This window comes from Lucilia cuprina, chromosome 3, assembly GCF_022045245.1.
Source record: "Lucilia cuprina isolate Lc7/37 chromosome 3, ASM2204524v1, whole genome shotgun sequence".
In the NCBI taxonomy this organism is placed as follows: Eukaryota; Metazoa; Arthropoda; class Insecta; order Diptera; family Calliphoridae; genus Lucilia; species Lucilia cuprina.
Window position 1 is genome coordinate 61,579,809 of NC_060951.1, and position 27,722 is coordinate 61,607,530.

The window sequence follows — 27,722 nt, forward strand, 5'->3', positions numbered from 1 at the left end:
GCAATCTTAAGAATTTTAATGAAAAGTAACTAAAAAGTAACGTTTTGCTGAGTGTGTATATGTGTGTATGTATTCCTAAAACTAATTCTAATATCTAGATTATAAAATCGAACAAAAATCTTTGGTTTCAACTCCCAACAACATCGATTAAAGAAAGACTATAATCTGAAATTCTAAAACTAGTTGTGGAACTAATAGCAATTTTCCATAATGGCGTAAAATAATGATTTCCTTACAATAATAGTACGTTTTAATAACATTCCTTTACATATGCAACCCTGTTCATTAATGTTTACATATTGTAAGTGACTTTTGTGTTGTTTTTCTACCTATTTGATTGATTATACAGAATTTTGTGGAACAAAGACAAATTTTATCCTTAATGGAGTAAAATAATGATTCCCTTATAATAATAGTACGTTTTACTAAAAGCTGTGATACACGTTGTCAGATCTTACAACGTTGTCAGTAAAATATTCAGAAAATGTCTAACAATCGACTGAACTTACATTTTTTCTTTTTCAATGTCGTCAGAAAAAGCATTACTGACAATATTGGAAGACAAAATTTGTAAGTTTACATTGTATTAGACATGTTATGCACATTTTACTACCAACGTTGTAAGATCTAACAACCGTGTATACATAGCCTATCATTCTCTTACAAATGCAACTATGTTAGTAGATATTTACACTTTGACTTTTCTTTTGTTTTATTATTCTACATAGGTATTTGATAGATTATATAAAAGTTATTATTTTCGTTCTAAACAAATTGTGAAACAAATAAAATTTTGTCCAGAATGTAGTAAAATAATAATTCCCTCATAATCATATTACGTTTTACTAACATTCCTTTACAAATGCAACCCTGTTACCGAATGTTTACATTTGGTTAGTGACATTTCCTCTGTTTTGTTATTCTACCTATTTGACAGATGTTTTTGGTAATCTTATAAAAATAGCCCAAAAATAGTTACTTATTATAACTAGAATATCAAACTGTATTTGTAAATTAATATTTAAATAAAAAAGTGCTAACAAATTCTTTAATACACTAGTTTTTTTTAAATTAAAACAAAACTCTTTCACCATAAAACTTCTATTCTAGTTTGTCTTCTAAACTTAATTTCCTTTAAAATCTATATCGGTAGCCATTCATTACAAAATTCTAACATAATGTTAATTAAATTATTACTTCTTTTCTGTATAAATTTACAAAAATTTAAACATAAAATCTAAGAATTTCTTTAGAAATGACAAAACTAAACAAAATGTTGACATAATGCATAAAAATTTAAAAAAAGACAGAAAAAAATGTGTAAATATATTAAACAAATACTATGTATTAAATATAAAACCAAAGACATAGAAATTCATTCACTTTTATACCATTAACATTTCTAATTTTATGCTTTCTGTTATTTTTAGTTTTCTAATCCAAAAAGCTAATAAAAATAACAAATATTAAATACAAAAATAAAAAAGTCATAAAGTGTTTTAAACCCGGTTTAAATGATGGCGCAGACATGTAAACTATATACAAAAGAAGTTTACATAGTAAATACTTACATACTTACGTATAAAAAAGTAAATAAACTAAATTATATATACAGAAAACTACATACTTAAGACGGACCAACATATATTTGTAAAAATGTTTAGGAACAATTTGTATTAGAATGCAGAGGTTCTCAAATTTAATAACCAGTACTTACGAAATTAGTTCCAGAAAGAGTGCAAGCAGAACCTCATCAGATTTTAAAAACAACGAGCTTGGAATTAGTGAATTCGCCATTATTTCTGGAAAACGTTCCTCGGAACATTGTTGTAGTTCTGAATGCTTTTAATGAACTGGATTTCGAAATAACTTCATGCAATCAGTTGAACAAAATTTTTAACAAATTAAAAATAAACATTTTAAGGCCCATAATCTCAATCTCGGGTTATATTTCTGATATTCTGCAGGTAATTTTGTACAAAAACTGTTGATAAAAAATAAATAATAAAATTTTATCATAATCTTCAAAATTTGATGCTTTCTGTTATAGTATAAGAAAGTTGATTTTTGTTCCTAATTGTCTTAATCGGAACTGGTCCCATTGAAACTTTATGTAGTCGACAAATATGCTATTAAAGTTCTTTAAGTTATGATTTTTGTTAAAAATTTTCATACTTGAAACTAGATCTCCGAAAACTTAATAGAACATAAGCATCTTCTGTAAAATAGTTCTGAAATTACATTATTCCAATTACTTTCGGAACTAGTATGAGTTTAATTTAACTATTGTAGTTACGGTCCTAAAAGTAATGGCGGTATCTGCAGTATTTAGAATCGAATGTATTTCTGTTTGCCCCCTTTAGAACTAGAAAATTTAGAAGAAGTTTTTAATTTAATGAAATTTTTTGGATGTCAGCGGTTGTTTCAAAACTATTCCATTTCGTCTTCTTTAAAGAGTTCTGAAATTACATAAATCCAATTAGTTTCGGAACGAGTTTGTGTTTCATTTAACTAGTGTAGTAACGGTCCCAGAAGTAATGACGACATCAGCAATATTTAAAAACGAATGTGTTTTTGATTGTCCCATTTAGAACTATGTGGAACTGGTATCAAAAAATTGGGTTCTTTAAAACACATTAAAATAAATTAGGAATTACAACATTGTTTTGCAGATTGGAAACCGTTCCCGAACTGGTAAATTTAGAACAACTACACACTATATAATTAAAAAATAATTCAAAATACCTTATAGTTTATTTATTAACTTAAAACTTAACTAAAATTGTCATCAGTTCTGACGTTTGACATTTTGTAATCAAGAGAAATTTCTGCCAAATAGACATTAAACAAAATTGCGAAATTTCCAGGAATTCCCCAAATTTATTAATAATAAAAAATACATTTAATAAATTGCAAGTTCTATATCTTAACATTTGCATATTTGTATTTTTTTAATTTCTTTCAGTGTTGAACTTTCAAAATCAAAAATATAGAAAAAAATTCTAAAGAAAATTAAAGTTTTGCAAAGTAAAACAACGACAACTATAATACAGAACATTTATTTTTATATCAGACTGTCTATTGACCCTTTAAGACCCACTGTCTTTTGCCTTTTTAATCATGTAGAAAATAAAGACAGACAGACATTTCTTAAAGAAAACAAAAACAACAAATAAACGTCTTCTATATAATTCTCTAACTCTCTGACACAACAGACATTTATGATGCCGCTAAAAACACAACTTTTTTACGTTTTCTTAGGTATTATTATTGTTGTTGTTTCTTTATGTTTTCATGGGTATATTTGCTGACAATTAACCATTAAGACATGGTCAACAAATGCCTCGAATATGAGAAAAAAAAAAACACAACAAAACTAAGAAAACCTTTTTTTTTTTCTCAAACACGCACACACACAACACATATGTTAACTGAATGCGTATTGAAGGAGAAGAAGAAGAAAATGAACAAAAAGCCGAGTATCTGTATTTGAAGTTGATAGGAATTTAGATTGTTGTTGTTTTTTGTTGTTATTTTAAAGTTGCATACATACATATGAATGTACATGTTTGTATACATGAATATGTATGTGAATACGTGTATGTTTAGCAACACACAATAAAATTAGACAAGTTTAGATGGATGTTTAGTTATTTGGCTCTGGTCGTTTAACTTTTTTTAGGTTTTTCTTGTCGCTATATATGTAGTTGGATGTAGGTAATAATTATATTGGTTTGTGTTTCACAAGTCAATGCTCGTATTTTTCTGTTTTTCTTACAGGTTTTTTTTAAATACATATACCTATTTTTTGGTCTTTTATTTGGTTAGTTAAAAGTATTTTATGTTTTTTTTTTATTTTTGGAGGAAATATTGTATTTACTTTTTTTATTATTTTTAACTCTATTTCAATGTTAGATAAGAATCACTTTCAAATCTTCACATACTCACACAAATGTTAAAAACTTATTTTACATTTAATTAAATGTTTTATTATTTAAGTTTTAAGAATAGCGGTAAAACTGTTAATTGTTTAGAACAATTCTAGGAAAATTTATTAAGGTTTTATTAAGATTTAAATGATTTTCTATCTAAAAATTAAAAATTTTTGAAAATTTTCAATTTTCTTTTTCCTTTACAGAAAAAATTTTTGTTTAGATAGAATCTTATTCTATTTTATGGAAAATATTTAAAATTTAATTTTTTCAATGCAAAGTTTTAAAATTTTTTGATAAAAAAGGTTTTTTTTTATAGAAAAAGTTTAAAAAATGGTACAATTATTTCATTTTTATGGAAAATATGTATTTAGTATTTTTGAAAAATTTTCTTATAGAAAAAGCTTTTTTTAGAAGAAAATGTTTCGAAAAACGAAATAAATACAACGGGAGTACTAAGAAGAAGAAAATTTCAGAACCATTATACAGAATGTCTATATGTTATCTAAATTTTCCTAGAACAAGTTTAAAAGGTGAGAAATTGGAATAAAAATCATAAATTAGAGAACTGGTACCAGAACTATTCAATAAAACGAGTGTGAACTCCATAAAGCTTTCACATAACCAGTTCCAGAGATAGTAATTTCGAACAAAAAATAGCACGGGTACAGGCTAAAATTTACATGTATGCGAAACTAATTTATCCTGACACAGATCTTTCTACTTAATTTTAAACTACATACAAATTTTTATAATTTTTTGGACAAAATTAAATTGTGCTTAAAATTACATTAGCAAGTGTTTAAAAATTTCCACTAAAATCCTCTTTAAAATCTACTTAAAAATCCATAAGAATTACATTTTATAATAAAAAAACCTTTTCTATACTCCCAAATATTCCGTTATTCATATTCCCTTTTATTGTTATTATTCTATTCCTTTTTTACAAGGAATAAACAGGAAAACATACAGACACACTTTTCAACCACTCACTTCATCATTTACTCATTCACAACAACAAATCAACAACCACCTCTTCTAAAACAACAACAACAATTAGCAGCAGCAAGAAAATAACAATTATTTATCTATTTACAAAAGTGGTATTTTCGGAAAAAACGACAGCTGTTTAGAACTACGAACGATTGAGTACGAGTGCAGAAAACACATATGCACACGTACATATTGAAAACAACAATTTCAACATATTGTGCTCATGTGCACAGATCTGAAACAACAACTACAACAGCAGTCAACACAAACACTTAAGCTCATTTGTACATGAGCAGTGCTGTAAAAGTATTGTTGTCGGTTACATTATTGTTTTTGTTAAGTTTTTCCTACTCCTTGTACAAATTTTTGTTTTTATTTGTTTTCTGTGTCTGTCACAATTATTATAGTTCCTGTGTGTGTATCCTTTTTTATCGTTATTATTGCTCTTACATACTCTTAAAAACCCTAATAGACTCGATACACTCTTATACACACACATCCATATGTCATTAAAAGAGAAATACATACATATGTACTTGAGTTTATGTCAAAAAGTATCATATTGCTAAAGGTGTCGCTCTCTTTTACTGTTGCTTTGTTGTAGTTTTTTTTCTTATATTTTTTGATTTTTATAGTTTCCTGTCAATATCCTTAATAATTTTATGCCTGTCTTTTTGTGGATAATTTTTCACATTGTCATGGTTTAATTTGTATTTATAGTTCAAATTTAGTTTAATTTTAGTATTTTTCTTCAGTCGAGACTTGAGTATATTCTATAGTAGAGGTTATACTAAGAAAAGTCTTCAGTTGAAATTGTAGAACAGTTTAAGGTCAAGACTATACAATGGTCTATAGTATAGGCTATAGAATAGTCTACAGTTTGGATTATAAAGTAGACTATAGATAGTCTAAAGTCAAGACTATACAGTAGCCTATAATCTAGACTACACAAATGTTTGCATTCCAGAATATAGAATAGTCTATAGTATAGATTCTCATAAGGTCTATAGCATACACAATCAAATAGTTTATAGTTTAGACAATAAAATGGTCTATATTCCAGACTATGAAACACCCTATTGTCTAGAATATAGAATAGTCTATAGTCAAGATTGTGTATATTTCAGACTAAAGAATAGTCTAGTACAGACTATAGAATAGTCTATAGGTCAATGACTGTATACCAGACTATAGAATAGTCTATAGTCAAGAATTTAGAATAGTATACATTTTAGACTTTGGAATAGTCCAGTTAAGACTATACAGCAGTATTAAATATTCTATAGTTTAGACTATAAATATACCATAGAAATGACTGTATTCCTGACAATAGAATAGATTGTTATCTATAGTTCAGACTATATATAAGTCAATAGTGCAAACTATAGTCCATATATAGAATAATCTATAGTCTAGATAATAGAATAGCCTATAGTTCAGACTATTCTATGGTTTAAATTCCTGACTATAGAATAGTCTAGAACAGACTATAGAATAGTCTAAAATCCAGACTATGCCATCTATAGAATAGTTTATAGTACAGTCTATAGCCCAGACTATATAATCAATAGTCTTGACTATAGAAATGACTATAATATGGATAATAGAATAGTCTATAGTCCTGACTAGAGTATATACTATAGTCCAGACTACATAATAGTCTATAAACGGACTATATACTATTCTATAACCAGACTATATACTAGTTGATAGTTCAGATTATAGAATAGTCTATAGTCTAGACTGTCTGTAGTCCAGCTCATAGTCTATAGTCCAGACTATTTGTAATCGAAACTTTAAAATCGGTTAAGATAAAGGAGGATCCTTAAAACGCCTCAGTACAAAGAAAGAAATGTGGATTCTACCAAAGGGTTTAAACCAAATTTTTGGTCTCATAGCCGTACACATGGTTCTTGAAGCTTTTCTTTAAAACAAAATTTTCACAAAAATTCGGAAACAAAATTTAAAAATGGCGCATGATAAATAAAAATCCTTTAATAGTTTCATGATAATTTTGAATTTTTGCAAACTATAGAAAACTTACTAATCTGTTACAAGTTCATAAATTATAATTAATCTGTTATGGAAAAAATTAAAAAAAAAGCTTTTAACATTTCAGCATATACAGTAATGTAAACTTTAATTTTTTTTAGCACTTCTTTATTATTAAGGTTAATAAATGTCTCACACTCTGTTTTTTTATCATTCTTCCTTTTTCAACAAGTTTTACAGCCTACGTTTTAAATAACCAATTAATTATTTAAAATAAAAAGAAAAAAACGAAATGAACTTATAAAACCATAAGTTAAAGAAGATACCAAACACTTGCTTTAACTTATGGCCAAAAAAGAAGAAGTTTTTTATTTTACAATACATTTTAAGCCATATGTTGTCGCCGAGTGTTAAAATATTGTTTAAATTGTCATTTGATATGTCATATATCATCCATCCTTTTTTTTTGAAAAATTTTTGGGCCTTAAACAGGTCTTTGAACAGATTGTTGTAAAGATTTTTTTCTTTCCTTATGTTGGACTTGTTTTTTTTTTGGGTTTTAAGTATTATTATGCCTGATTTACATTTAATAAATAATTTTTTTTATATAAACTTTCCATTTTTTAAGGTTATACATTGTATAGTTTGCTTTTAGCTGCCTTTATAAATAAATCTTTTTGTCATATTAAGGCTAAAATAAGAAAGGATAATACAGTTATGAATTTCTTTTTTTGATTGATTTTTATATCAATATTATGTGAAATTAAAGTCGTCGGATAGAAATTTATGTTAAAAACAAGTTTGGTGTTTGTGTAAAAAAAAAAATATATCTGGGAGAGTATTGATTATATTTTAGTATAGAAGTTATAAGGCGTTTAAACTGAGTTAAAGATTTAAAACTATAAAACTAAAATTAAAACTGATTTCCAATTGAATACATTCTTATAGCAAAAAAAATCTTTACAAAATCTTTAATAATACTCTCAATACATACTAAATAATAATTAAAACCACAGTTAGATAATTAAAACCCATAGTACGGGTTAATATTGTCACATAAACCCAAAGTAATCATGTCAGAAAATTTTTATGAATAATAACTATTCATTACTTCAAAATAAGAAAAAACACACACAAACTTCATGGGAACTCAAAATACAACAAACACACCTAATAGATATAGACTTTCAAATACATACAGACTATGGTTTAGGTTATGGTTGTAGACAACCAACCAACAGACAGACAGACAAACAAACACCGATCTTATTATTAAGTAACCAGTCTCTTGACGATCTATAATAAATGGTTTACCACTATATTTTTGCAAATACTGAAACTGAAAAAAAAACTAAAGAAACATCTAAATATAAGTGTCAATGGTTAAACCGGAAGCCATATTTAGCATTTATATTTTAATATTAACATTATGGAAAAATTAAAACTAATCATGTGCGTTTGGTGGTGTAAAAAAAGTATTTATATTTAAAGAGACAGAGAATGGAATATATAGAGGGAGAATCCATCCGACGGATAGTAGAGATCATTGATCTGTTTTTAAATAAATAGCATCCCTATTTTATTTATAAAAAAACAACTTGTATGTGTGTTAATATATATGTATATGCAGTCAATAATTTACATACAGTCAATAATTTACATATTAAGTTTGAAGTACTTTAAACCTAAAACAGTGGGCCATAAAAAAAAGTTTGATATTCAATAGTTGAGAACATAAAATAGTCTATATTTGAGACTATAATATAATCTGCAATACAGACTACTGAACAGTATATGGTCGAGACTATAGAACAGTCTATAGTCGAGACTATAGAACAGTCTATAGTCGAGACTATAGAACAGTCTATAGAACAGTCTAAAGTCGAGACTGTAGAACAGTCTAAAGTCGAGACTGTAGAACAGTCTAAAGTCGAGACTATATAACAATCTATAGTCAAGATTGTAGAAGAGTTTATAGAAAAGACTATAGAACAGTCTATAGTCAAGACTATAGAACAGTCGTTAGTAAAGACTATAGAACAGTCTATAGTCAAGACTATAGAACAGTCGTTAGTAAAGACTATAGAACAGTCTATAGTCAAGACTATAGAACAGTCTATAGTCAAGACTATAGAACAGTCTATAGTCAAGACTATAGAACAGTCTATAGTCAAGACTATAGAATAGTCTATAGTCAAAACTATAGAACAGTCTATAGTCAAGACTATAGAACAGTCTATAGTCAAGACTATAGAACAGTCTGTAGTCAAGACTATAGAACAGTCCATAGTTAAGACTATAGAACAGTCTATAGTCAAGACTATAGAACAGTCTATAGTCAAGACTATAGAACAGTCTATAGTCAAGACTATAGAACAGTCTATAGTCAAGACTATAGAACAGTCTGTAGTCAAGACTATAGAACAGTCTGTAGTCAAGACTATAGAACTGTCGTTTGTAAAGACTATAGAACTGTCGTTTGTAAAGACTATAGAACAGTCTATAGTCAAGACTATAGAACAGTCTATAGTCAAGACTATAGAACAGTCTATAGTCAAGACTATAGAACAGTCTATAGTCAAAACTATAGAACAGTCTATAGTCAAGACTATAGAACAGTCTATAGTCAAGACTGTAGAACAGTCTATAGTCAAGACTATAGAACAGTCTATAGTCGAGACTATAGAACAGTCTATAGTCGAGACTATAGAACGGTCTATAGTCGAGACTATAGAACAGTCTATAGTCGAGACTATAGAACAGTCTATAGTCGAGACTATAGAACAGTCTATAGTCGAGACTATAGAACAGTCTATAGTCGAGACTATAGAACAGTCTATAGTCGAGACTATAGAACAGTCTATAGTCGAGACTATAGAACAGTCTATAGTCGAGACTATAGAACAGTATAAAGTCGAATATAGAACAGTCCATAGCCGGTAATATAGAACATGGAATGGAACTTCGATCAATAACATCAAAAGTCTTCATTAGTAGCGCAAATTCAGGAAAAAGGATCAGAAAACTTATTTTGTGGATATGGAGTTTATTAATAACAATTTGACAGACATATTTTAGGAGACGAAGAGCTTACGACACGATATCTAATAAAAGCTGTCATTCCTTATCTGAGATATTATAAAATTTATATTAACCCAGTGATTTATTAGAAGTTGTTAGTGTTACCAATTGGTTCCATTCGTTTTTGTCATCCACTGTAATATTTAAAGTATTGTCATACATTACAATACAATATTTCTAAATTATTTAAATAAACAATATTGTACAATAAATACTCTATCTCCAAGTCTTTTAAATATGTCTATAGATTTCCAACATAGAAGTTGTTGGCTGGTTTTTGTCTTTTTTTTTGTAATCCTCTGTGTGCATGTGGTTGAACTGTTTGTTTTGTTGTTTTCTTCTATATAGAAGAGGGTGTAGACCAGACCATAGACGTTGTTTTAATGTTTCCCACGAATATTTCTGCTTCATTGAAGTACACTACACCGAAGTAGAGTGAGGAGTAGTAAACTGTATATGAAAGAAGTATTGGTTTGCGGTCTGGTATTATTATTACAATTCAAGTGTTATATATTTTTTGGTAAATTTATTATATTATTTTATATTATATTTTAAAGTTACTTAACAGTTTATGCGAATATTAAAATAAACAAAATTAACAACCCGCTTAGGTTTTTGTTTATAAAGATAACACGAATTTAGTTTAAGTAAAGAACCCTTTAAAAAAAGATTTTAAGTACTTTAAAGATAATGAAACAAATAAAAGAAGCTATTTTGTAAGGGTTGCTGCTTTTTATTTAAACTTTAAAAATACCTCTAGCGGAAATTACAAAATGGGCTTTAAATTTTGAAAAATCGTTATTAAAAGAAGTGTGTCAAAAATTGTATTTGAATACCCCTATTATGTTATTTTAAAAAGGTTTATTTTATTTGCCATAAAATCCCCTAAGTTTATCATTTGTTTTGCTATTTTGTTGAAATTTTAATTGCATTTTTTGCGGTCTATTTAAAATTTAAAAAAATATGCATTTTATATGATAATAATTGCATATGTTGACACTTTAATACATTAAAACCACCTTGGGGAAATAAACCTAATAGAGAAGTAGTGTTATATATATATATTATTTCAAACTTATTGCTATTCTATAAAAAATAAAGTGAAAATATCATATTTTTTGTTAAAACTATTAAGAAAGTCTTTGCTGCTTTGTTTAGTACCAAAAAAAGCATCACTGCATTGTAATGACATGTCTACTTTGATCAATGTTGTCAATATCACAAATGCGCGCAAAAATTATGCAAGATTTTAGTTGAACGAAAAAAAACAATGATTTCTTTAAATTTTCATTATTTTTCTAATAATTATTGACATTTCATAGTGTTGTCAATATTAACGTTTTCTTTAAGAACATTGATGTAGGAAATTTTATTGTATACAAATTTTGTATTTTATTTTCATAATCAACACTTTGCATATAATATTTTTTTTTCATTCTAAATTGTGGTTTATTATTTTTTTATTTTAATAGCAGAGGAGGTTGGGTTATCTTTGTTTTTTTCACTTCATACTAAATAAACAAAATATTTATAATTTCTACTCGAGCATGTTTAAACATGTACTTAAATATATGTTATTATTTTGATTTCTAATAAGTATTATGTTTGAAAATATGTAAATTTTATTTGTTTAATATGTATAAATATACAAATAAATAAAAAGTAATTGAAACTACTACATGTCGGTGCTTGTTTTATAAATATATTTATTTTGTCGCCATATCGTATCTTCTCCTCCTTCATATATAGTGTAGTTTTGATTTGGATTATAAATTACTCTAGTAGTAGTAGTGCGGACTGGCGTGTGTATGTGATGTTAAAAGCGTGAGAAATTAGTGGTCGAGATTTAGGGTTTAATTTTTTTTTGGTTTTATAAATATAAATAAAGTGGAACTGTAGTGATATTTATGCATACCATATAAATAATAAAATATAAATATGCTGATAGTGTTTTCTCAAAGCCATACTCATGGATAGCATAATCATTTTTGTTTTAGGAAAAAAATGTACAATAATAATAATGTAAAATGCACGAGACCACTGAAATCGTAACAAATAATTTGTTGGAATTTGTACTTTAGGAAAAATTACTAATTTTAATGGTTTTAAAGAAATTGCTTCTAGTGATAATGGAATTTGATTTGTAATAAATGTTTTACAAATTTTATAGAGTAATTGTAGAGTTATTAATAAATAATAGTTGTAAAGGATTTTATAGGGGGAATCACTGAGACAGTTCCAGTTGAGTTCAAGTTAAGTTGTAGTTCAGTTCTAGTTCAGTTCTAGTTCAGTTCTAGTTCAGTTCTAGTTCTAGTTCAGTTCTAGTTCAGTTCTAGTTCAGTTCTAGTTCAGTTCTAGTTCAGTTCTAGTTCAGTTCTAGTTCAGTTCTAGTTCAGTTCTAGTTCAGTTCTAGTTCAGTTCTAGTTCAGTTCTAGTTCAGTTCTAGTTCAGTTCTAGTTCAGTTCTAGTTCAGTTCTAGTTCAGTTCTAGTTCAGTTCTAGTTCAGTTCTAGTTCAGTTCTAGTTCAGATCTAGTTCAGTTCTAGTTCAGTTCTAGTTCAGTTCTAGTTCAGTTCTAGTTCAGTTCTAGTTCAGTTCTAGTTCAGTTCTAGTTCAGTTCTAGTTCAGTTCTAGTTCAGTTCTAGTTCAGTTCTAATTTAGTTTTGTTTTGGTTTAGATTTGAAATCTGCAAATTACATTTGCATATATTTGTGTTATTATCAGTTTTAATTCGAATAAATAATCGCTTCATTAACACCATTGTTGAAGTAATACTGTCACACAAATGAAAATATGTCAATTTGGCAGAGAGTGTTACCGTTAAAATTTCTTCAATTTCTCCAACTAACTTTTTTTACATTTTTTAATTAGTTCTTAACAATTACCACTCAATTTATTTCAATTTAAACATTTACCATCAAAGTTAGAAATTTTCCTTAACAAACAACTAATTAAAAAACAATTCATTCATATGTATTACTTGGCAATTTACACATTAATAAAAAAACAAAAAAACAAATCTTCTTTAATCGCCGTTATTGGTTACACATGCTTAAGCAGGCGTCTAACTATTTGTTTTTATTGGATACTTCTAAACAAACGCCATATAAAAGAGGGAGTAAAATAAACAACAAAACAGTAATGTTTACAAAAGTACCAGAGTGTTAAATTGTAAATAACAAAAAAATATATGTATTGTGGCTGCCTTACTGACTGACTACTGGGTGGGTGGCCAAAAAAAGTTTATACGCTCTATCAATGATGCTTGAAATCGCGATATTTGTAACTGAAATAATGTCTGCATATGAGTGTGTTAAATTAAAAAAAAATAATGTAGTGTTTTAATGTCTACTGACAGGTGTGTTTAAACAAATCTGACAAGTTTTTTTTTAATGTAATCAGTTGGTTATAATTAAATTAGGTTTTTATATTTTAATTATTATAATTACAAATTTGTTAATATTTTTAAATGCGTGGGAAAATTGCTAGTGTTTTGAATTAAAAATTTAATGTCATTTTGTAAGATTTTTATAAAATTTTCAAGTTGACAACATTACAGTTACTTTAGTAAAGCACTTACTTTGGTTTTGTATTTTGCATTTACTTGAATTTTTGGAATTACATTCGAAAAACATCCTTGTACTAAAATCTATTATTTTAACAGCCTACCAATTTAGGATTTTGTTTTAAAGAACTTAATTTTTTTCTTTTTATTAAAATCAATAATTCATTTTTGCAATTGTTAACAAAATTATATAAATTAATTAAAATTTTGTTTTAATTTCCTAATAAAACTTCAAAAATCTTGCCAAATTTTTTTATAATTACTTGAAATCAAGTGAAAATTTGTTTTTATTGAAGTATTTATAGTTTCTCAAAATCTCATTCATTAAATTTAAAATATTACTTTAGTTACCATTCATTGATGACAATAACTAGGGAACAAACGAGAGACACAGTTTCTATTTCATTGTTTAAATGAAATACATACATATGTATATGTACTATGTATATACAAGGTGATCCAAAAGTAACTACAAAAAACTTTAATACCTTAATTTTAATTTTTACAAACTGACTATTTTTAAAACTCTTGACGTTTTTGATTGTGAAGTGAAAAGTCGACTTGTAGAGTTTTGCAAATAGTTGAACCTATACATTCTGAATTTGAAATAGAACAGAACTAGAACAAAACTAGAACAGAACTAGAACTAGAACAGAACTAGAACAGAACTAGAACAGTACTATAACAGAACTATAACAGAACTAGAACAGAACTAGAACAGAACTAGAACAGAACTAGAACAGAACTAGAACAGAACTAGAACAGAACTAGAACAGAACTAGAACAGAACTAGAACAGAACTAGAACAGAACTAGAACAGAACTAGAACAGAACTAGAACAGAACTAGAACAGAACTAGAACAGAACTAGAACAGAACTAGAACAGAACTAGAACAGAACAAGAACAGAACTAGAGCAGAACTAGAACATTAAGTATCTGTAAATAATAAAACTTGGCAATTTCTGACAGATTGGAAAAAAATGTCATTATTTCTTTCATCAACAGTGATGCCAATTGGTAAATATTATTCCTGAATAAAGGAATTATTCTTAATTGATTTACAACTTAACTCAATCAACTCAATCCTAAAGAGAATCAAACAGCGCTGTCACCATAACCAACAAGTTGTTACATATTGGAACACCTTGTTTAAACAATAATAATAACAGCTAACTAACTTAACCATCAAAATGTAATAATATGAAACTTAACGAAATATTTTACACAAAATTGAAACGTTAATTCTGTTTGTTATTCTGTTAAATGTTGCAATTGGCAAACATTGCAATATTATATCGTAAGACCTGCTCAAATTACAAATAAAAATTTTGTTAACTAGTACATTATTTTTTCCCTACTTTATTTCGAAAACAACAAAAGAAGGGTTTTTTTTCCGGTGCGAAGGTTGGAAGGGAGCTGTGCGGGCTTTTAACTAACTATGCTTACTCACGCTATTTTTGTTTTACAATATTTGTTTTGTGATTTTAACTAACAATTGCATTAACAAGTAATATTGTTTTATAAGTTATGAGAGCTAAAAATAAATAATTTTTTTTATATGAATATTTATATGATTATATTTTAATTTATTTGAATTTTTTTTTTAAATTATAGGTAAATGTTATGGATATAGTTAAACAAAATTTTACTTTATAACATGTAAGATTTGTTCACTTTTTAACATAGTGTTTTCCTAACACAATTATTAAGACATTGATTTTGTTTTAAATATATTATACAAAAAAAAAACACACATAAATAATAGAAAGGAAACAGCTGTAATTTACTAAAAATACAATAAAACAAATTACAATAATTCTAAAATTTAAATTTAGTAAAAAATTATACAATTTGTAGAAATTTTCTTTCGACTTAAATGTTAAAATAACAAAAATTCTATTAAACTGTTCATTTAAGCAAAAAAAGCAGTGGCATCACTAGTACTTTTAAGTTTAAATTCTTAAACACCTGCCTGGCATCTCTACAACGAAAAAGCAGAGATGCCAATTGAAAGGCTTGCAAAAAAACGCATAAAAAACATAACAGCTAAAAACATGTTTAATAAACATTGTTTATGCTTCTATTTCTTTAAAAATAAACTTTTAAATAAAAGATTTTTTCCTTAGTTTAATAACTGCGGAAATACTTTAAAAAAAATATATACATTTTTATAACTAAGGGGTGCCTGGTCTCCTCTAGTAAAACATATTCTTTTGAAATTGTTGTGTCACAACAACAATTGTCATAATTCTTTGAAGTAGTTTCGTTATCTTATTAATTCTTTTTTTTATTATATTTAAATTTTTATTTATTCATTTATTTTTTTTTTTTTTTTGCATTTCAGGTTCATCGTGCTTGTCAGTGGGTTGCAAAAATGGTGGTACATGTATAACAAAAACAAATGGTGGCTCATATTGCAAGTAAGTTAAAATTTGTTTTTTTTCATAAATTATTTTTAGTGTAATATTAAAAAATGCCTAGACAGATATCTTTTTTTTCTTAATATTAATTGTGCAATATTTTTGAGCAAAATTGCTTTATTTGACAGCTGTCTTTTTTTTTTGACAAAAAATACCTTTATTTCTCTTTTTACGTAAATGATCTTGTTGTGTGTGCCTTGAATTTTTAAACATGATTAATATAAAACGTGATTAAACATTTGTATATAATTTTTTTTCGACTTTAAGATTTCTTTTTCTTAAAAGTATAATTTTGAAATAATGGTTTAAGAAAAAGTATTTAAAAATAAGTGAAATCGTTAAAATGAAAGCAGGGTTGGTTGTTGAAGGTTTCAGTAGGTTTAGGGAAATTTTTAAAGGAAATTTTAAAAGTAAACGTTTTTTTCTCTATTAAGGGGTTGGTTTAATTCATTTTCTATTTGATCTATCTGTCTATGAGATAGTGTAAAATTACTTCAATGTCATAAAAATAACAGCTGTTTGCTAAGGCGTAAATAATTGTTAAATTGATGAGGAAATTTTTGAAAATTTTGTTATCTGTTAAAAGATATTGTAGGTAGGCGGCAAATAACATCAAGAAAATGTATGTCTCTTCTTTTATTTTAATTAAAATTTAGGGTGTTTTAATTTTATAGCATAATAAAAGTTTATAATTAGTTCTAAAAACTATAAGAGAATTTGATAAAAAACTAAAACAGAACTAAAACAGAACTAGAACAAAACTAGAACAAAACTAAAACAGAACTAGAACAGAACTGAAACAGAACTGAAACAGAACTAGAATAGAACTAGAACAGAACTAGAACAGAACTAGAACAGAACTAGAACAGAACTAGAACAGAACTAGAACAGAACTAGAACAGAACTAGAACAGAACTAGAACAGAACTAGAACAGAACTAGAACAGAACTAGAACAGAACTAGAACAGAACTAGAACAGAACTAGAACAGAACTAGAACAGAACTAGAACAGAACTAGAACAGAACTAGAACAGAACTAGAACAGAACTAGAACAGAACTAGAACAGAACTAGAACAGAACTAGGACAGAATTAGAATATAACTAGAACAGAACTAGAACAGAGCTAGAACAGAGCTAGAACAGAACTAGAACAGAACTAAAACAGAACTAGAACAGAACTAGAACAGAACTAGAACAGAACTAGAACAGAACTAGAACAGAACTAGAACAGAACTAGAACAGAACTAGAACAGAACTAGAACAGAACTAGAACAGAACTAGAACAGAACTAGAACAGAATTGAACAGAACTAGAAAAGAACAGAATAAGGATAACACTAGAACTAAACAGGAGAACAGGATAAGAACTGAAATGTTCAATGGCTGTGATTCTAAGAGAATATTTGTTTAAAGGCGTTATTAAATAACACAAAAGCCCAAAATTTTTTCTGGCTTCTAATTATTTTCTTCTACACAAGTATTCATTAGAAATATTATATTTTTGCATACACACATAATTACTTTTCTTCGCATTAAAATTTTTCACATTAATGCATAAATTTCTGTTGTTTTTCTTTTTCATCTAATTTCCTAACAGCCACTAAAGGCAGATGTTGCGCATGTGCACCTGAAAATTCTATTTAGTTACAGGTTTATTTGCGTTCTACACAACAGTACAAATATTAGAAAAAATAGTCAGGTAAATGTTAGAAAATGTATAGAGAATTATATAGAATACTAAGAAAAGCAAACAACGGTGTGTGTAAAACGTTTAAATAGTTGATAATTTAGGATTATTTTTTCCCATTTTTTTCCATAAACATTTTTTCTAAAGAAGCACAAAACAAATAGGAAAAACTATTTGGAAAATGTTGTAAAGGTGCATTATCATTTTGAGAAAAAGAAAAATAAAATAACAACAAAATAGAAAAACATAGAATAACAGAATACAATAACAAAAGTGTAGCGTCAGTTTAACACACTAATTGTTGTATCTCAGAGTATCTGTATCTATTAGTTGTAAGTATCTGGAAGTTTGTTTATTTTACTTTTTGTATGTGTTTGTGTTGAGAACCTAAATATTTAACATTAAATCGTTAACTCAGACTTTTGATAATGACAACGACGGTTTAGTCTATATTACTGAACATCATGATCATGATGACGCTGATGCTTTGCCATTTCCGCTTTGTTTTATTTTTATTTACTCTCGCTCTTTTATCTCTTTTTTTTTTTTGCTAAGCACTAAGAAAAGGTGCTTAATATTATTGTTGTTCTGTAAAATAACATTAAAATGAACTTAACTAAAGGATTACCTTTACCTGTTAACAAAAATTGCTAATCAAAGTCACATCAAATTGTTGTGAGATAATAATGCAGCATAGCAGCAACAGCAGCAGCAGCAACAACGACAAGTTAATTAAAGAAATTAAACTTTAAATTTATTTAACAGTTTCACAGTTGTTTTTCTGTCTGATTAAATAAACCGTTTGTTTAGAAAACCTTTGGCTTTTGACAACCTTTAAAAACTTTCTTTTAAAACACCTACTCATTTATTTCAATACCAGAAAATTTGAAAAATTTTTTAACTCTAAACAAAAAGTGTTAAAACATGTTTAAACTTGTTTCTTTTTCTTTCTTTGTATTTCTGTAAAATATTTTTTTTTAATTTTTTAAATTATTATGTAAATTATTTAGTTTCATTCATAAACCCTCAAAACTTTAAGTGGATCATTAATTTAAACAAAACATTTAACTTGTATTGACTAGAAAACAATAAAATTTATAGATTTGCTAAATGTTTTCTTAAAGAAACAAAAGACCCGCCAACATTAATTTGTAAATTTCTTTTGTATTTTATTTTGAAAAGATGTTTAAAAAAAAACTTAAAATGTTGTAAACAAAAGTTATTTTTTTAGAGATAATTTGAAGAGTTAACTTTTTAAAATGACAGTAATTATTTAAAGAAAATTGCTACCTTATAGTCTAAGATTCTTTGCTAAAATACCGCCAAGCCATAAATTATGATTGATGGCCTTTTATGATTTTGGAAAAGCATATATTTTAAAATATAATAACATAATCATATCCGATATTAAAGTTGATATGACGATTTATGCAATTCGTTTAGCTATCACATAAACAAATTTAAGATTTTCTTAAATCTTCTACTCAAATAGATCTTCCAGTTATATTTGATGTCATAAAGTGTAATTATTAATAAATAAATTTCTGTCACTTAAAGGTCGTCACCCGACATCTGCTAAAGGAGTGAGTAACAGACCTCAATAGCAGCCTAGTTGCAGTTTTATTAAATATTTTAAAATTTTAGTTTTTGTAGCGATCGCTAGAGGCTTAACATTCTCCGATCTCAGGGACAATTTTTGTTTTAAAATAATATCTGAATTTAATCAAAAGTTGCCCACAAATAACTAGGATTCTTTTTATTTTATAAGTGAATGTTAACATATTTAAAAATTATTTCATTTAAGAGTGATCGCGAAGGGGTTAAAGTGTCCCGATTTTGCTGTAATCTATAGTAAATGTTTCTTATGTAATCAGTAATAACTTTTTGAAAATGTTTGGTAAAAATCAAAAGAAAAATAGAAAATTTTCAAAAGATTTTAAAATGGTCATTTAAAAGTGATCGTGAAAGGGTTTAAGTGTTTTCCGATTTTATAAAAATCTATAGAAAATTTTATTTGCAGAATTAGTAAGAAAATTTTGAAAGAAAAATCAAAAATTTTCAAAATATTTCATTAGTGGAAACTTAAGTGTGATCGTGAAAGCGTTAGCGTTTTCCAATTTTACTAAAATCTATAGAAAATTTAGCTTATGGTATTAGTAATACGATATTGAACATGTTGTATTGAAACTGAATAGGAAAGTTTCAAAATTTTTCAAAATTGGAGTTTTTAACAGTGATCGTGAAGAGTTTTGCGTTTTCCGATTTTACTAAAATCTATAGAAAATTTTGCTTATATAATTAATAATAAGATTTGGAAAATGTTTTGTTAAAATCAAAAGAAAAATAAAAAATTTTCAAAATATTTCATAATTGGATATTTAACAGCGATCGTAAGGGGTTTATCGCTTTCCGATTGTACTAAAGTCTATGGAAAATTTCGCTTATGGAATTAGTAATAAGATTTTGAATATGTTTTGTTGAAATCAAAAGAAAAATAAGAAATTTTCAAAATATTTCATTATTAGAAACTTAAGAGCGATCGTGAAGGGTTTAGCGTTTTCTAATTTTACTAAAAACCAATGGAAATTTTTCATATGGAATTAGTAACAAGATTTTGAAAATGTTTTATTGAAATTAGAAAAAAAAATAGGAAAGTTTAAAAATTTTCCAAAAGTGGACATTGATCGTGAATGGATTAACATTTTCTTAATTTAAAATTTATTAAAGTTTTAATAAATATTTTTAGGTAAAAAGCTTGTAAAACAAAATATAGTTTATTTTGGTTACAAACTCGTTTAAATAAGAGTTACAATAGTTTTTAATTAAAAATAAAATTAAATAAACTTTTAACAGCGATCGTGACAGGGTTAGCGTTCTCCGATTTTACTGAAATCTATAGAAAATATTTTTTATGGAATTGGTAATAACATTTTGAAAATTTTTTGTCTAAATAAAAGTATTAATAAAAAATTTTCAAAATATTTCAAAAGTGGACTTTTGACAGTGATAGTGAAACAAAATGCAACCAATTTCGGTTCTAAAGTCGTTTAAATAAGAATAAAATTATTGCTGTTAAACTAAGTTTTAATAAGAAATACAATTAAATAAAAATCTATTGCTTATTACTTTGTCAAATCATGACATTGGGCAGCGATCGTGAAAAGGTCAATGTTTCTCGATTTGACTGAAATCTAAAGAAAATACTACTTATGGAAACAGTAGTAATATTTGTATAATGTTTTCTCAAATTGCAAAGAAAAATATGAAATTTTCAAACGACTTTAGAAGTGGGCACATAACAGCGATCGTGAAAGGATTAACGTTTCCCGATTTGAATGAAGTCTATTGAAAATGTTTCTTTTTTTTCAAAAAAAAAAAAAATATCCAAAAGTGGACTTTTAACAGTGATCGTAAAAGTGATAACATTCTCCAATTTTAGAATTCATTCATATTTCTATAGTAAAAAAGATCTAAAACTAAATCCTTTTCGGTCCTAACCTTGTATAAAAAAAGTTTAAATTAATATATAATATTATCTGGATAAGATGGTTACTTTACCTTAAATCTAATAGCAATTAATCTTTGTTATCCTCCATAAAATGTTGCAGATTTAGGTTAATGATGGTTTTAGAAAAAACCCCCTTATAAAGTTTTAAATAATAGCTAACATCCAGCCATATATCATAAACTCAAATCACTATAAAGTTAAAAGCAAGTTAAACTTTTAAACCCTATTTAAAGTTAAATTTTCAAATGCAGATAATAGAAAAAAACAAAATAGTAAATTAAATTACCGAAAAAAAAACAACTTAGCATATATAAAACTATAGTTAATTTCTAACAAACAAACAAAAAAAAAGAAATCTTTAATTTAAAGACATTTTGCTGCGAGGATCTGATAAAAACTCCCCCTAAGAAAAGCAAAAAAATAAACAGAAAACATTGGCTTTAGTTAGTTATCGCAACAAATGTATCATAATCATCAGGAAAGTTTTTTAACCGAAATAAACAACAGTAAACATGTACAAAAGATTACATATCAGAAACAAAAAGAGTAAAATAAGTAAAATAGCATTGGAGTATCTGGAAGAAAAAAACTAAACATCAGCAAAAATCTTTGTTTTAAGTCGATACTACGAGTTGTAGTTTATGTATGTGGAATTTCAATTAGCCTACTACTACAGCACAAGAATAAGAAGAAGAAAATAAAACAAGTTCGATAATATTCTTCATGGCTTTACGACCATTAGTGGTGATGCAGTTGTTGTTGCTGGTTGTCTACATTAGGTAGAATGACAACTTCACATGTAAGACTTAAATTTCTTTTCTCTTTTTCTGCCAAGACATTATTAGTCTTATGTGTTTTCTTTTTCTTCTTCTTTTTCTTGATTGTTAACTTCATATTAAAATACAGTTTTATGTTGTTGTATTGCAGTTCTATAAAAGATCCTCTAAACTTTGTGATTTAAAGAGATGATTCATCTTGAAATCTCGAAAAAAGTTTGTGAAATTATTTGCAAAAAAAATTTTCAACTGTTTGTTAATATTTTAGTTATTAAATGTTTGTTTGATGAGTTAAGTCAAAAAAAGCACTAAATTGTATACACTAATTACCTAATTCATTCTAAAGCTGTGGCATCTCTACTCAGCTAATGTAAACAATTAGAACAAATGACCCGTTTGGAAAAAATAATGTGTGAAAGAGAATAATTTGTATTAAAAAGGAATGTAAAGAGCGATCGTGAAATTATTTTAGTGAAATCTTTGGAACATATTTCTTATGAATATGGTAATATCCAAATCCATAAAAAATATTGTTTTGTCAAAAACTAACTATGAAAACAAAATTGAAATATAAATATTCTAAAATATTACTTATAACAGTGATCGTGTAAGGTAAAATATTTTACGATTTCACTGAAATTTATAGAAACAATTTCTTATGATTTTAATTATATTATTCAGAAGTTGTTTTGTCAAAATCAATAAAAATATAGAAAATGTTTACAATATTTCAAAATAGACCTGCCAGCAGTGATCGTGAAATGAATTTTTTTGATTCTTTAATAAACTTTTTCTATAGATATAATAATCGTTATTTAAATTCTTACTTTTAATACAAAATATTTCCTTTATTTTGCAAAAATCGTAAATATTCCAAAATTTCACTTTTAACAGTGATCGTGCAAGGGTTAACATTATGCGATTTCACCAAAATCCATAGGAAATATTTCTTATTGATTTAGTAATAATATTCTGAAATAGTTTTATGAAAATTAATAGAAATATAGAATTTTTTTTAAATATCTCAAAAAAAAAAGTGATCGTAAAATGACAGTGATCGTGAAATGACTTCTTAAGTAATATTTTCCTCTAGAATTTCTTTTTTACTTTCAATACAAAAAAAAATCGCTTTATTTTAAAAGAAATAAAAATATTTTATAATTTACATTTTAACAGTGATCGTGCAAGAATTAATATTTTGTTGGCGACGAGCACTGCCAGTAGTGATCGTAAAATGATTTCCGCTAAATCTTTAGTAATCTTTTCCGCTAAATATTTAGTAATCTTTTCCTCTAGGATTTCTATCATACTTTTAATACGAGAAATCGCTTTGTTTTATAAGAAATCAAAAATATTTAAAATTTTTAATTTCAACAGCGATCGTAATAAACATTTTGCGATTTTACTGAAATCTACAGAATATATATGGTATGATGTTGTTCTTTCAAAATTGAAAGAAAAATAGGAAATTTTCATAATATTCCAAAATGAACTGCAATTTAACTTTTAACGATCGTAAGTTAAGATTTTGTTATTTCACTAACATAGAAAATAATAATAAAAAACCTTTTTATTTTATAATAAATAAAACTAGTTCCAAAATTAAATTTTTAACAGTGTTCGTGACAAGGTTAACATTTTGCGAATTCACTAAAATTTACAGAAACTTATAACAAAAATCTTTTTTATTTAAAAAAATTCTAAAATATTTCAAAATTAAACTTTAAACAGCGATCGCGACAAGATTAACATTTTGCGATTTCACTTAAATTTTTCCTTCGGGTGTAGTAATAATATCCTCTATTTGTTTTTCCAAAATCAATAGAAAAATTTTAAAAATATTTCAAAAGCCCACTTAACAGCGATCTTGCAAGGGTTAACGTTTTTAGAATCCCGTGAAATTTTTATCAAATATTTCTTACGGATTAAGAAATATTAATATGAATTTATTTTTATTAAAAACTAAAAATTGAAACCTAAAATTTCACTTATTTTATAAAACAAATTCAAATTTTAAAAAATTTTTACTTTTGACAGTGATCATGAAAGGGTTGATCTTTTACAAATTTCAGTAAAATTCAGAATAATATTTAGACTTAATTTTATCAAAGTCTGTTAAGCAATAATAAATTTTCTAAAAACTTACTTTTGTTTGCGATCGTTAAAGGTATAACATTTATTGATTTTAATGAAATTATTGATAAATATTTCTTATGATCTTAGTAATAATATTCAGAATTTATTTTAACAAAAACTTACTATAAATTCAAGAAATTAACTTAATTTTATAGAAAAGTTTAAAAAAATTTAAACTAACTTTTTTTCCAATCTACAAAAAGGGGATTTACATTAAGACTGGCTTGATTGCTACATTAAAAACCAAAGTTTTGATAAATAATAATAAAAAAAATTCACACGATTAAGACTACGACATATTAATATTATTTGATCTAATGTTTGTGGTTTAGTTTATTACAATTTATATTATTTTCTAACAAAACAATAAATTTTACAAAATATTTTTACATTTACATATGTAAATATATATACAATAATAAATAATTTTCTCATAGAATTTAAACTAAACTTTTAAGATATTTTGTTTTTGTGGCTTTTCGGAATACCACGCATCTCCCTTATTTGTTTTCCTAACACCACTTCCACCGTTACAACGCCGCCACCGCCGCCGCCATCTTCATCATCGTTATTCATTTGTAAATGTGGTTTAATTCTTTGATATTCATTTGAACTGGAGAAATAAATTATGGGAATTATTCATGTTTGTACTAGAAAAAAAAGAAACAAACGATTAAAATCTTAAGAAAAACGGTTTAGCTAAATAACAAGTATATGACTAAGATTTTATATTAACTGATCGATCTACTTTGAAAACTAAATAAATTTAGAATAGAGAGAGAGAGGAAAAAATCTGTTATTTACATTGCCAGGCAAGTGAAAATGAATTGAAAAATTAAATAAAAAATGAAAAATGTTTATAAGTTTAATCTGTTTGAATAAAAAACATACAAATAGAAACATTAAATTTTTAAAATGTTGCTTGCTGTATCTAATGCTTGGCAGGCAGCTTTTAAAGTAGCGTTTGGTACACAGTTATCTTTTGAAAAAAAAAAAAAAAATATGAAAGAAACCTCAACTCCATCTATCTAAACTGGTCTACAGGTGGGGGTTACTATTACTTACAGATGCCTGAGTTGTTGCTCACGCACTTAAGATTGTGGAGCTATGTTTAATAGTTGTAAATCGTTGATCTTAGTTTTGGTTGTGTTTCATTTTTTTTTGCAGTGCGTAAGTCCAAAGATTGAAAATAAAAATAAGAAACGCTCAGAAAATTGTAATTAGTTGAAAGGAAAATGTTTGAAATAAATATCAGAACTGAAAAGATTGCAAAACTTAAAATTTTTTAGTGATCGTGAAAGATTTAACGATCTACGATTTCACTAAAAACTTTGGTTTTAGTAATAAACACTGAACTCTATCAATAGCTTCCTATAAATACCAAATATTCTCTTTGTTTTATTAAAAAACTTAAAATATTATTTAAACTGAAGTTATTTTTAAATATCAATAGAAAAATTTAAATTTTTCAAAAAAAAAAAAAAATTCTTAAAGTGAACTTTTACGATCGCCGTGATCGTAAAAGGGTTAACGTTTTCAGAATTCAGTAAAATTTTCAGGAACTCTTACTTACGGACACAGAAATAATAATATAAATTTATTTTATCAAAAACTGCTAATAAATATAACAAAATTATCTGTTTTTTTTTTATAGAAAATTATAGAATATTCCAATTATATACTTTGATAGTGATTATGAAAATGTTAATGATTTCCGATACAAATAAAATTTATAGGAAATATTACCCATAGATTATTGTTGTACCAAAATTTATCAGATTTATCAAATATAATAAATTTAAACTAAATTAAATTTCAAAATTTTAACTTTGATAGCAATCGTGCAGGGGTTAATGACGTCCGATATAAGTGAAATTTTTAACAAAGTTTTCTTATAAATAAAGCAACAAATTCCTGCAAATTTTTTTATCAAAATTTATCAGATTGATTAAAAATAATTGCTTTGAACTAAAGTCTCCAAACAAAAATTCCAAAATATTGAAAAATTTAACTTTGACAACGATCGTGCAGGGTTTAAAATTTGCGAGTTTAGCGATATTTTTAGAAAAGCTTTCTTAAAAATGAAATATCAAAATTTATCAGATTGATCGAAAATAATAACTTTAAATTAAAATTTCAAAAGAAAAATTCCAAAATATTGTAAATTTTAACTTTGACAGTGATCGTGCCTAGGTTAAAAACTTGCGATTTTAGCGAAATTTTTAGCAAAGTTTTCTTATAAATTAAGTAACAAATTCTGCCTGTTTAATAAAAAAAATATATCAGATTGATAAAAATAACTACTTTAAACTAAAGTCTCAAAATGAAATTCCAAAATATTCAAAAATTTGACTTTGACAGCGATCGTGCAGGGTTTAAAGACTTGCGATTTTAGCGAAATCTTTAGCAAAGTTTCTTTATAAATTAAGTAACAATTTTCAGAATTTGTTTTACTGAAATTGATTAGGAATTCAAGAATAATGGCCTCAAAACTAATGTAATAATAAAATACTGAGTTTTGCAAAATCTTTAAGAGTTTAAATTGAAGGCGTGTTTAACTAAAAGATGTATAGGTCTACTTTTATTTGTTGATTTATGCTGAATAAAATTCGAATGAAAATGATCTTTGAAATGCTTTTTATGTCCTATTATTCCTCTACTAATATTATTTCTATGAGTGTTGTTCATCTACATCTGTAGTAAGTTTTTAAACATATATGTAAGATATATCTATTATAAACTTTGCGAGCGGATCTTTTTGAGATTCATGTTTTCTTATTTCTTGATATAATATTGTATATATTTTCCATCTCTTAACTTGTCTATAACTAAAGAAGGAATGGCATGCAACATCTGAAACAAATACAAACTTACATACTCTAAATATATACAAACATACTTTGTTTTAAACTTGTCTAGAAAACCCACGTTAAATATTAGCATCCATGAGATACTTTAATCTTGTTGCAAACAAGAAGCTACTGCAATGTTTTAGCTAAACTAAGAAGACTACGATGATGACGACAGCCGCTTAGCTGACGATCATCATGATGATGATGACGATGATGATTTGCTACTGTAACTCATTTGCTAAAAAGGAGTAAAAATATTTGTTGTTGTTATTGCTGTCTTGGCTGATTGTAACAACTAAAATGTTGAAGCTACTACTACTAACAACTATTTGTGCTGTGATTTCTTTCAACGATCGCGTATATATATTGCACGCATACAATTTTTGCATTGATGGCATATAAAGTGCGTCGTGTTTGTTAGCAATAGTAGCAGTAGTAATATATAGTAGTAGGTAGAGTGGTTTGTTACTAGTTCCGAGGAAATCATACCAAAACGTTTTATAATTAGCGTTGATGATGTTTTCTCAAGAGAGGTATAAAAACATTTTCTTTTAATTTTATTTTATTTTTTTCTTTAAGACATTTGAAAAGAAATACTTTTTGATGACTACTAGACGGACGACTTGTCTGACAAACTAGCTAACTAACTAACCAACTAACTAACTGATCCTCTAAATGACCATTAAGTGTGTATTTTGTTTTCGTAAATTTGTCAGTGCAGCAATTTGAAACAGTCTGTCTTTTTAAGCCAGACAAAACGGATTTTAGGCAACCAGAGAA

At 26.4% G+C, this 27,722-nt stretch overlaps 1 protein-coding gene across 1 annotated transcript in view; it reads left to right on the top strand.

Annotated features, from left to right (window-relative positions):
* LOC111675838 (neurogenic locus Notch protein) overlaps positions 1-27,722 on the top strand; it is a 68,001-nt gene that overhangs the window by 4,408 nt on the left and 35,871 nt on the right. Inside the window, exon 2 of the mRNA XM_023436677.2 lies at positions 15,908-15,983. Within this exon, the coding sequence (XP_023292445.2) occupies positions 15,908-15,983 (76 nt within the window). The remainder of the gene's footprint in view (positions 1-15,907; positions 15,984-27,722) is intronic.